Genomic DNA, 12323 nt, shown 5'->3' with positions numbered 1-12323 from the left:
ACTGCATGCATTTTGTACTGCCCCAGAGGTCACTGCAAACAGAGATCTCTCCTAGGTGCTCTCAAGGTCTCTGAATCCTGCATCCACCAGGATCCCAGAGGATCTGAGCTAAGCTCCTGGCTCCCTCCACTCCCCTCCCAGGCTCAGGGGAAATGTTCACTCCCTTTTCCTCTTTGCACACCCCTCTTCTCTGGCGGTGGCCCTGACCTTACTGCTGAGTCCCGACAGCTCTTAGCATGCTTAGTGGCCCACCTGAGAGAACACACCTGACACCAATCAGCATCTTCGGGGACCTATTCTTTAGTAGGTGGCTCTGGGGAAGTGGGCACAGAATTTGTTCCGACAGCAAAATTGTCAAGTGTTGGTTGGAGAAGATGTCTTCAAATCAGGGAATCTTCCGTCTTTCCTCTTATTTCAAATTGCGTCGCGCAGTCTTGCCTGCCTGCCTGCTTCACAAGATGTCATCTGTATCAAGTGAGAAACAAGAACGTTCTCAGAGCCTGTGAGGCACTAGGCAGATGGCCCCTGTTACTCTCTTGCCCCATGATGCCAGGCTTCCTGGCTGGCCTCCATCTCCACACGATCACTTCCTGGAAGGCAAGGGGGGCATGGGAGATTCTTATGCATCTTTTAGTTTCTGTTTTCTAGCACATGCCTGCTTTACATGAATAAATAATAAATGAATAAGTACTGAAACACATGAATGAATAGGGCTGTTGTTACAAGGACGGGCTCCAAACAGCTAGCAAGCTGGAGTCCTTGTCAATCAAAATAACAGGAGGAGTTACAGCAGTCAATGCACCTCTTTAAATGGGCACCTACTGTGTGCAGAAAAAGGCCTTCACTAGATTCCCCTCACATAGTTCAGAAACGTGTTTCCTTTTTTATTGATGCATATTACAGAATAGTGGGTTTCATCATGGCAAACTGTGTGTGCATGTACCATAATTTGATCAAGGTCACACCCCAATACCTCCCCTTACCCTCTTATTCTCCCTCCACAGACCCCCACCTTCATCCTAATGACCTCCCTTTCACTTTCATCAGATATACATTTTTCCAAAATGGGTATTCTAAAGCATTTCTCTCACATCAGTTTCTTCCTGTGGCCTTGGAGAGAGGCGATAAGAGAGGAATTTACTCATCTGATAAAAAATTTATTTTAAGACTCCCTTGGACTAAATGAAGCTGCCTCTCATCAAATCCCTGGCACACCTGTTTATGATGTGGAACGAGCACTGCCTGCTCCTTGGCTCTGGTCTCCAAGTGTGTTAGGACTATTCTGCCAGGAGCTGCATCCCTCCGCACTGTGAGGTCAGCATCAGGTATGCAAACTGATCAATGGCATGACAAATGTCCCAATTGATTTTAATATCTTCAAGCCAGGCTACTCAGGGCAACAGTAAACTCCACCGTCTCTCCACACAAGAGATCATTTATTTCTAGTGCCCAGATGGTAGATAAGAACTAGACTGTTTAAGATGGGGCAGAGAAGATTCTTTGCTAAAATAAGTACTGACGGGGATCTGTTCCCAGTCTACGGAGAAGTTCCATGCCAGAGTGGAGAACATTATTGATCTATCTGAAGAGAGTGTGGCTCTCATTTTTTAGGACTTTGGCTATTTATCTTCAGATGTGGCCCAGGAGAGACTAGGTACCTAATAAGGAAAAAGAATTGCTTACACTGAAGCCTTCTGAGGTCAGCCCTGGCTCAGTCTCTCCATGTTCTATTTGCACGTTCTATTTGTTGGAAGGTCCACCAAGGGTTTATCATTGTAAAATAGAGTAAAGTGCTTTTCATGCCATGGAGATTTATTCAACTGATTCAGTGCAATGATTCTAGGGGTATTGAGTACCCCCAAAGAGACAGTCATATAGTCTCGCACTTTGGCTCTCGGGCTTTAGCAGGCATGGAAATCACATGGGGAGGGAGCTTAGAGACCCGCAGTGTGCAAGCCCCTAAAGCAGCCCCCTCACCAGTTTCTGATTCAGTAGATCTGGGGGTATGGCTGACAATCTGCATTTCTAAAGTTCCCAGGTAACACTGGGGTGGCTGGTATGGGACAATGCTTTAGGGCTGGAGATGTAGCTTAGTGACAGGGTACTTGCCCAGTATGCACAATGGTGATATCCATTGATCCCTAGCACTCTGCATGTTCGTGTGCACACACACGAAAAACAAGGAGAGGGAGGAGAGGAGAAAGGAAGGGAAGGGAAGAGAAGAGAAGAGAGAATTCGTACCTCGAGTCTAGAAGGTGTCATGGTACTAGTGCGGGTTGTCAGGGGTTGAACTCCTGCTTCCTCTTCTTCCTGGGTTTGTCTTGGCCAACTTCCGCATACCTTTCAAGGTTCAACTTCTTTATCTGTAAAATAAGGACAGCTTCCCACCTCCTTCACAGATGGTTGTGAGAATTAAGTGAGAAATTATGAGCAAGGTGCAGCAACCAGCACCTCTTCAGAGATCAACCTGGTTCGTGAAACCTGTCTGTCATTCTGATAAATAATAGGAAGGTGGGGAATTTCACAACTTTTATGCCTACAGGAGAATTCAAGTGCTGCTCCAGAATTTGATGCTTGAGAAGCGAGTGAGAAAGCACCAAAGTCAGAAATTCTGACTCATGAGGCTTAGGGGAGCAGAAGATCAGATGTCCCGCAGGGTGACCAAAACAGGGAAGATGGAACTCCCCAGGAGTAGGAGGACAGAATCTCATGTTGGCCCAGGCCATCGCCTCAAGGGTCAGGAGGTTGGCATCTGGTCCCAGCCTCAGTGCTGACTAGCTCTGTGACCTTGGCTTCCCTTAGTGTCTCTAAGACTCCAGTTTCTCATTTGCTAAATGAGGAGGTTAAATTGGATGACTTCATTCAACCTTTAAAGTTCTAAGCCTCCAACATGGAGAGTCTCCAGCTTGAGTGGCAGGGGTGATGAGCAATTCCTGAGAGAGAAAAGGGTTTCAGCCCTAGGAGGATAGAAGATGTGCCCTAGGGATGGAGGAGGGAAAGGGACACAGGAAGAGATGGCAGGAAACGGAAATTTCCTTCGTAATTGTCCCAGTCTCCCTTGATAAATTCCACGGGGGAAGGAGCAGGTTGTCTTGTCTCAAGTCTAAATTAGACTGAATTCCACAAATGGCTCCTAAGTCTGGTGGGAAAAAAGAGAGGGGACATGGGAACCATGCATCAAGGCCAATATCAGAGAGAGAGTTATTTTTGTACCAAAAGGACTGAGAAAAAGCACCCAGTTTCAGGTATCCCTTAGGGACCTGTGTCCTCCACAGAGCCTGCACCTTCTCAGGAGTCCCTGAGGACCTGGTTAAGGCAAGTCCAGAAGCCATAATTGATAGAGACGTCTCTAGTTTTGAAATAAAAACTGTGGGTTTTAAAAATATTCCTATGATGTTTATTATGTTTCATTCTTGCCTTTTCTTCCTGGAGAAAGAGGGTAAGCTATGTGAGGCAAAGCCATGGTTTTCCAATGGCTTAAGTTCCAACGGGCTCTAACTTTGAGGTCAGCAACCCTTTGCCCTTCAGTCATTCAAAGTAAGTCACAGGTAGATGATGATAAGGGGTCTTTGAGGGTGGAAAGGGTTCCTTCCATTTCAAGTGGAAACCAATCTTGGGTCGGGAGGAGTGAGAAGGGCTTTCCGATGGACGGTCTTAGCTGGAAGGGGAGAAAGGTGAAGGAGACAGGGAGGCAGCTGATGGTACTTCTAAGAGGCCACCGATGGACACAGGATCAGAAGCCAGGAGACCAGAGCTTCAGGTAAAAGGAAATACCTGGGGCAGGAGGGAGGAGAGGTTGCTTGCCCTAACCCTTGGCAATCACAATTGACCCCAGACTGAGCCTCCTTGAGGTCAACAGCTCTTCTGTGACATTGCATAGCTCATGAGATGCTCAGAAGGACCCCATCTTTATTTTCCCTTCTTCTCAGAAAAGGAGCTGGAGGAACAAAGGAGCTTGGAGACTTATCTTAGACACAAGGCTGGGGAGGGCCACCTCTGCTCCAGGACCTTTGCCTTGAGCCACCAAGCTGGACTCTTGTCCTTTGAAGCAGAACAAAGGACAGCAGAGGATCAGAGCTGGTCACTAGGTGGGGTGGGTGGTCAGAGAAGAGAGAAATGCTCGTAGCTGTGAAGGGGAAGCCCCCTGCAAGGGCTTAATTGACAAGCTGGAGAATATTCAGTCTGGATTATCCAGAGAGGAAGGTTTGATATCCATCCCCAACATGCAGACACTTCTCAAGTCCTAAACCATGTCAGCCTCAGTTGGCGTGGGGCACATTATCAGGAATATAAAGCTGGGAGAGACTTTCTCCCTGGGATTCTTCTGATAGCCCTGATTTCTCACGGTTCCCTATGACATGCTCCCATCTCCAGGGCAACAATTGATGGGCCAGCCTCCTCCGCGAACTAGTGGCAATTTCAGGGAGCTACAGTGGTACCATCAGATAGAGGGGAAGTGATGGGACCTGGAGAGAGAGGGGAGGCCAAGATTAAGAAGTCAAATGAAAGCAGGCTTTGTCTTGGCTTCATTTGCCACTTTGTCTTTTTCTCTTTCTGGTCCTGTGGCGTGATCATTGGAACCGAGCTGAGACCCGGGTGGAGGTGGAGGAAGACTCGCTGTCCTGCTGGTTGAGACCTCACCAGAGCTTAGAGTCCGGAAGGGTGAGTGTCCCCCAGGAAAGATGTTGACACGAGGTGAGGCCGTGTGTGCTACAGTCCCACTCCTTACCAGGGCTCCTTGCACTTCATTCCAAGCCTGCAAATGGGCAAAGCATTTGCTCTCCCCGTGCTGGGCTTTAAAGTCAGCCTTCCTTCTCTTCTGGAAGGATGGGTGGCTATGGATTATGGATAAATGTGTGTGTGTGTGTGTGTGTGTGCGTGTGTGTGTGTGTGTCTGTATCTGTCTAGCTAGCTAGTTAGCTATCATTATCATCCTCCACTTATCTACTCTCATCTATATCTCTATCATCTGCCTATCATCTCTATTTTTGTCATCTGTCACCTCTGTATCTCTCTCTCTCTCTCTCTCCCCCCAGTAGGGACCTCCCATCCTTCACCTTCACCCCCATGTCTTCTAGAGCACTAATTCCTATATTTATAAATACTTCAGACCAGTTGTCATTAGCAATTCCACCTCAAAGTGTCTGAAACCGAGAATTCTCAATCCCTCACTTCTAAAATGCCCTTTAAACTCTTTCTGTCCCATTCCCCTTTAGATCCTTCTGGAACAGATGTTTTCCGCCTCCCTCCTGGAGTGGCTTCTGGCCTCTTCTGGCCTCAGGGACTCTCCACCCCCTGAAGACTGGATCCCAACTTCCTTGTGGTAGCAGGACATTCCCAGTACCCCTGGCCTGCCATCATCTCTTCCTGAATATCTAGCTGAGCTGACTTAGGTCTCTGTCTACTGAGTCACAAGCCCATCCTCCGACTCAACTCTCTCCTCCTCCCTAAACACCACTTCTCTGTCACCGCCTGCCTGGTTCCCATCTCCTCTCCTTCTGCCCAGCCACCTTCTGTCGACCTTGTCACCCAGACATGGCAGCCAGTCCCACCTGCTCTTCCCGTGCATATGCTGTCCTCAACGACCATTAGCTCCTCGTTATATCTCATCCTGGTCTCTCTCTGTGCCACCCAGGGCTGATGACATGCACAACAGCACCAAGCTAGTCAGACCACTTACCGTCTCCTTTTGTGGGCGTTTCCTGGGTGTTGATGTCTTACCTAGTCAGCGGGCTCACCACGTCTTTCTTTTCAAACCTGCGCCAAGCCTGAGTTTTCAGAAGATCCTGGGAGGGTCAGCCTCTGCTCTGCATGTGGGATAAGTAGCTGACTGTGCATCTCTGTGTGGATGCAACTGAGGTTTATTACAGAAAACTGGAAGTATCTGTCAGTCAGCAACTGGACAAGATGGAAATGAGATCACCAGGCACTTTGTAAACAAACACTCTCTTCTCCCTGTGCCCTTGATTCACGTCAAGCAGAGAGCTAGAATGTCTAATCTCATCAGACCTAGCCTGTATTTTATTTATTTATTTATTTATTTATTTATTTATTTATTTATTTATTTATTTTTTAATTTTTTTATTTTTATTTTTTTTGTGGGCTGTCTGTTGGCTTCTTCTCTTTTGTTTAGGGTAAACAGCTCCTTAGATAATTTAGTCCACTCTAACTGATGTTTTTCTATGGTATCTTTGATTTTTCTTTTCAATTTTTTTTTTCTGGAAAGTTCTTTGCCAGCATCTCAATGATTAAAGCGTGGTCTGTAAAGTTTATCGTCCTTGTTTACTTTTTTGATTTCATTCAACTGAATGTACAGCCAGGTCAAGTCCAGAGAAGACACAGGCAGGAGGTGCCAGGTAGGGAGGTTCAGCGGCCTCCCAACCCCAGGTTAGAAGGCTCTCAGATCTGACTGCTGTGGACATCTCATTCCGCAGCGGGAACCCTGGCTCTCAGGGAGGTTTTCTGACTTGCATGGGCCTCCTCAGCCAGGGACAGAGACAGAATCAAACCCAGAGCTTCTGACTCTTAGCCCATGGTCTTTTCCCTACATCAGGTCCTGAATCTCTCCGACCTTTTCTCACTCTGAGCCTTACAGCCACCCCTGGGCATATGCCTCCTGGTCCAGCCCGGGGCGTGCCCCTCCCTGCCTCAAGCTGTTTGGTTTGAGAGTGAACATTTCACATTCCTCAGCACAGAAAACTGAGGTCTCACCCAAACTAGCCCACCTAAGAGGAACCTAAGTTCTTTGTAGACAAATGAATTGAGCAGTGGAAATGGTCTTAGCTAACTATGCAGGATATTTGCTCCAGATCTTCTTTTCCACCACAAACCCAAGGACAGAGGAAATTGGGGGAGTGGGGGGGGGGGAGAAACTTGTAGAAAGTATCAGCAGAAGATGCATGCCTTAAATAGTGTTTTCACTTTATTGAAAGATACTGTTTTCCTTTGAAAAATAAAGAAACATCAGTGAGAAAACCTCTAAAGATGTGGGCTGAGCCAGCTGCCACTCAGAGAACTGGTAACGACTAATGGAGATGCCTCTTTGAAGCATCAGCTTAGCAGACCAGCGTTGCCCGGATGGGGAGGACTGGGAGTGATTCTATATTTGTCCATTTTGTTTACTCTGACAAAAACCCTGAGGCTGGAAACTTTATAAGTAATGAGGTTTGTTTGTCTCACAATTCTGACAGTTGGTCCAAACAGCACAGACCCTTTGGCTACATGACAACATGGTGGAGAAATAGAAAGGGAAACAACCACATGCAGGAGGGGCCAAATGTGTGGGGTGGCCTTGCTTTTTAACAACCTGCGCCCACAATACAACCCAGTCCGCAAGATCAACAATACAAAACATTAATCCATTCACTAGGGTGGAACCCCCATGACTTAATTACCTTCTAGTAAGCTCACCCCTTTTTTTATATTTGTATAGCTGCATAAGGGGTAAAAGAGGTCCTTCCACTTCAACATCACACAATGGGGTCCAAGCTTCCCATACATGAATCTTTGGGAGACAAACTGTATCCAGATCATAGCAGATCTCTAGCTCCCAGGAGCAGCTTTTTCTTAGACGAATCTAAAAGAAGCTTCCGCTCTCTACAGGAAACACATAGTGAGTAATTTCTTGCACCATAAACTCCCCACACTGATAATTCTGCCTTACCATAGGCCCAAAGACAATAGTGTCTAGTAACTATGGACTGAAACCTCTGAAATCATGAGCCAAAAATGAACATTTCCTCTTTATAAGTTGACTTTTCTAGGTACATTGTCACAGCAACAGAAATAGGACAGTAAGAGTGCATGCACTGTGTAGTACCTATGATTGGATAGTAGGTAATTGTATAAGGGGTAAAAGATTAATATACAGACTCCTGGGAGCTGGCTGTCGTGACCAGAGCAGATTCCATGCAGGAACTTGAGACTTTTGGCCAGAAAGTTGCAAGGGCCTAAGGCCTGGAAAGATAAGAAACTTGTATTGAATATACTCTTGGGGTAGCCAGTTACACGGCAGCAGATGTGGTTTCTATGGATAAAGGAAACTAGACCCTAACAAGATGACCTCCATAAGATAATCTGCAGAGAGGGGAAAATTAATTTTTTTTAAAGAAGCAAAGATGTTTTGAGTTTTCAACCCTCTGCCAAAGCAAGGATAATTATTAAGACCTTTTCTTTTTTTCTTCCTTTTAAAGTCAATTTTTAGGTGGAAATCTCATTATCCAAAAATACAACCTTATCAAAAACAAGATTCCAGAATTAAGCTGCAAGAATATCCCTGTAATGATAGAAAGCCACATGATATTTTGTTTATTGTTTACTTGGTTATTGTTTTATTTTGTGGAATATGTATTTGTAGAGATTCCTCTTGATTTCCAAATTGAAGGTCTATAAATTTCAAATATGTTCTTAGTAACTAATATCAGAAAAATATGGCTGCTGAAACTAGTTCATGCATTATAGGGTCAAAGGACAAGCTTTGAGGAAGACCCCGGTAAAACTTCACTTTCTTTATACAAATCCAACTGTTTATAAGATAATTTTATGACATTTTAACCACAAGCTGCAGATTCAATCTTTGAGATATTTCCTTTTGTACAAATCTTAGCATTTAGGAAAAGATTTTATATAGTCAAAGAAGAAAGGCCTTTATTTTTATTATAACTGACAAGAGAAATTTGGCATAAAAATTTCCATTGCTTTCTAGGGTGGTTTTAAGTGAGAGGGAAGGGGACTCATCTTAGTCTAACTTCTATATTCTCTGACTTAATGAATTTAGCTGTTGTTATAAAGTTGTATTGCTTTTTAGCTAAATATTCAGTAAATATTATTCTCTCTAGCATGTCTCATTTATTATCTGAAAATTTTAGCATTTGTTCTTTAAAAGTCAATTAAATATTTTTTGTACAAGCATATAATTAAATATTTGGACATATGCATATCTCATAAAAATATCCAAAAATAATTGTCTTCATAAATTTTCTTCCACATTTTCCATCAAGAACACTTCAAAAAGTTTTAATTCAACTAGGGAATAAATACAGAATGCATTTTAATAAAATAAATCTGTGATCCATAATTTAATGTGTTTTTAAAAGCAAGCTTCTCAAATCTATTTTACATGAATTTCATGCTAGAAACATATTGTAATGACATGGATATTCTAGTACTTTCTCCTCATTTAAAAAAAAAATTACCTTAACATTGTAATTAAAACTCCAAGGAGGCATAAACCTTATAATTATAGCAAATCATCATCATAGAAAGAATAACTCACACTTTTAAGAAAAAAAAAATTTGAGTGAATCAACAAATTGCATAAAACATTATATTCTGAGTCGCCAAGCCGGTCCTTGACTCTCTAGTTCTTGTCCCAAAGTTTCACCCAACATGCCGGCCAATGAGCGGTCCCTGTCGCCCCCTTCCTGCCTCAGGTCTTTCTCTTCCCTTGCGATCAGTTTGTTGGGAGTGTGAAAGGAGAAGGCCCAGGGACGTCCCGGACCCCTTTTTCTGCCCATCACAAGTACCACTAGCCATGGGCCTCACCATCTCTTCTCTGTTCTCCCACCTCTTTGGCAAGAAGCAGATGCGTATTTTGATGGTTGGATTGGATGCTGCTGGCAAGATGACCATTAAACTGAAGTTAGGGGAGATAGTCCCCACCATTCCTACCATTGGTTTTAATGTGGAAACAGTAGAGTATAAGAACATTTGTTTCACTGTATGGGATGTTGGGGGTCAAGATAAAATCAGGCCTCTCTGGAGGCATTACTTCCAGAATAGCCAGGGTCTTATTTTTGTGCTAGATAGCAATGATCGTGAAAGAATTCAGGAAGGAGCCCAAGTCCTGCAGAAAAGGCTTGAGGAAGATGAGTTGCAAGATGCAGTGCTGTTGCTTTTTGCAAACAAACAGGATTTGCCAAATGCTATGGCTATCCGCGAAATGACAGATAAATTAGGCCTTCAGTCTCTCCATAACAGAACATGGTATGTTCAAGCCGCTTGTGCTACTCAAGGAACTGGTCTGTATAAGGGACTTGATTGGCTGTCGAACAAGCTTTCAAAACGTTAAATGAAACTGGATATCTAACCAAGGACACATTTCGATAGAATTGGTCTAGGCTTGTTACAACAAAATTAGTTTGCATCTTGGATATTAAACTATATCTGGGACTGGTTTGGGCAGAATGTTACAGCCTTTAAATGTATTTTGTTGCCAGTTATTGTTTACCAAGTATAATGTTGCTCTTTAGCAATATGCTTGGTTTTAAAGAAATTCTCCTTGGGGGGGGAAAAAGTATCCTCTTTTAATTTTGACTTCCTTTAAACCTAAATGCCTGGACATAGCTATTGTGACACCTTTAAATAAATCAGCTTTGAATGTTTTTTGAGCCCATAACAAATGATGTTTTAAAGTTATCCCCTTGCTACTTTACTGATACCTGTATCATTCCTGGGACAGTCTGCTGATTTGAACATGTAGCATTCCATTTGTATTTATTTCTATCCCTGCCAAAAGGATTTTCTAATACTGCTTGTACCAGCCAGGGAAATGCTCCAAAACACTATTCCGCTCTCTTGCACTAAGGCACTTAATATTTTTTTCCCTGTTATTGACTCCTGGCTTCCATCAGCCAAACTTAACCTTGGTGTAGTTTGGATTTGATAGCTAATTCTGTGCTGGTTGCAAAGAGTTCATATTGAGATGGCTTTTAATACTCAGCAGATTGTCTTTCTTTATATTATTTTCTTCTTTATGTCGCATGTTGCTTTTGGTATCAGCCTGACTCTTTGCCCAGTATATGATAGTTCTGCTGGTGTTTTGTTTACTGATGAACATATTTTCATTAAGAGTTTTTTTGAAAACTCAGAAAACACAACGAATAAGTTTTCTTCATAACACATTTGAAATTATTCCTAATAAAATGATAAAATATAAAAATATATTCTAATGGCACATTTTCATGTCGTGCACACAGAGGTGAATGGTAAGTGTGTTGGTTGCGTTGGGAGATAAGAGAAGTCCAAGTCCGTTCTCTTTGGAGTTGCTTGTTTAAGATAGTTTTCTATTTTCAAAAACGGTTAGGGAATTACCTTGTGCAGAATGGCATCAGATGGCATTAGCCCCCTCTCTCCCTTCCTAGATACAGAGCCAGGAGTTTTCTGTAGTGGGATGGAGAAACACAACAATCAACATGGCCTTGCCTGTGTGTGTCATTCTTGGGCCTGGAGTTAGGCACAGCATGTAGATGAAATGTAGGTTTTCTTTTTTTTAATATATATTTGTAATATGTATGTTTTTAATTTCTATTTTACTCAAATGTTTCTCAATATTAACTGCTATAGAAAAATATAGCTTAATTTATAATAGTTTTTTCAAAATGGAACAGGGTTGAAAGAATTGAGAAAAAACAACCTTCTATCTTACTGGTTATCATGAAACTTTAAGAGAAAATGAAGGCATTGCTATTACAGAATGATATGCTCAATTGTATTGAAGGTACACTCTTACATTGCTGGTGGGACTGAAAATTGATTCAACCACTCTGTAAAGAAGTATGGAGATTCCTTAGAAAACTTGGAATGGAACCACAATTTGACCCAGCTATCCCACTCCTCCTTTTATACCCAAAGGACTTAAAATCAGCATACTACAGTGATGCAGCCACCTCAATGTTTATAGCAGCTCAATTCCATAGCTAAACTATGGAACCAACATAGGTGCCCTTCAAAGGATGAATGGATAAAGAAATTGTGGTACATATACACAATGGAATATTACTCCGTTTTAAAGAACAATGAAATTATGGCATTTGCTGGTAAGATGGAACTGGAGAATATCATGCTAAACCAAATAAGCCAATCCCCAAAATCCAAAGGCCAAATGTTTTCTCTGATATGAGGATGCTGCTCCATAATTGGATAAGCAGTGCTTAGGAAATAATGGAGGAACTTTGTATTGGGCATAGGGAAATGTGGATTTTCTGTTCCCAAATATAGAGGGTGGGGAGAAGCCACTGAAAGCTGATTCAACTAGGATCCAAAGTCTCCACAAATTAGTGGAGGTCTTAGCCAACTTCTTCTGCAGAAGGTAGAAGCTGATTCTGCACCAACACTACATATGTAAAGTGGCCAACTGGAAATGGAAATCCAGTAGGGGTCTGAAGACCTCGTTTCTCCTTTTTCCAGTATTTACACATCCACATGACTTGGGGTGAGAATTTACTCTGGAGTTTGGGGGATTTTTTAATCTGTAAAATGAGGGCTAGATGGTCCATGAGGTTCTCCATCCTATTCTACTTTAAAATAACCAGTGTCTGGAATTA

At 43.0% G+C, this 12323-nt stretch overlaps 1 protein-coding gene and 1 long non-coding RNA gene across 2 annotated transcripts in view; one reads left to right on the top strand and one right to left on the bottom strand.

The window, feature by feature from the left end:
• LOC308632288 overlaps window positions 1-12323 on the bottom strand; it is an 827867-nt gene that overhangs the window by 250498 nt on the left and 565046 nt on the right. The gene's annotated exons all lie outside the window — the stretch shown is intronic.
• LOC308632905 (ADP-ribosylation factor 4-like) lies at window positions 9533-10069 on the top strand (the record flags this gene model as incomplete). The annotated part of the gene is made up of 1 exon (XM_081265318.1): window positions 9533-10069. The coding sequence occupies one exon, from the start codon at window positions 9533-9535 to the stop codon at window positions 10067-10069; it is 537 nt and encodes a 178-aa protein (XP_081121444.1).

This window comes from Spermophilus citellus (assembly GCF_964194105.1).
Source record: "Spermophilus citellus genome assembly, chromosome: 13".
Classification (NCBI taxonomy): Eukaryota; Metazoa; Chordata; class Mammalia; order Rodentia; family Sciuridae; genus Spermophilus; species Spermophilus citellus.
The sequence above is the reverse complement of the archived record's forward strand: the minus strand, read 5'-3'. Positions and strand labels throughout refer to the sequence as shown.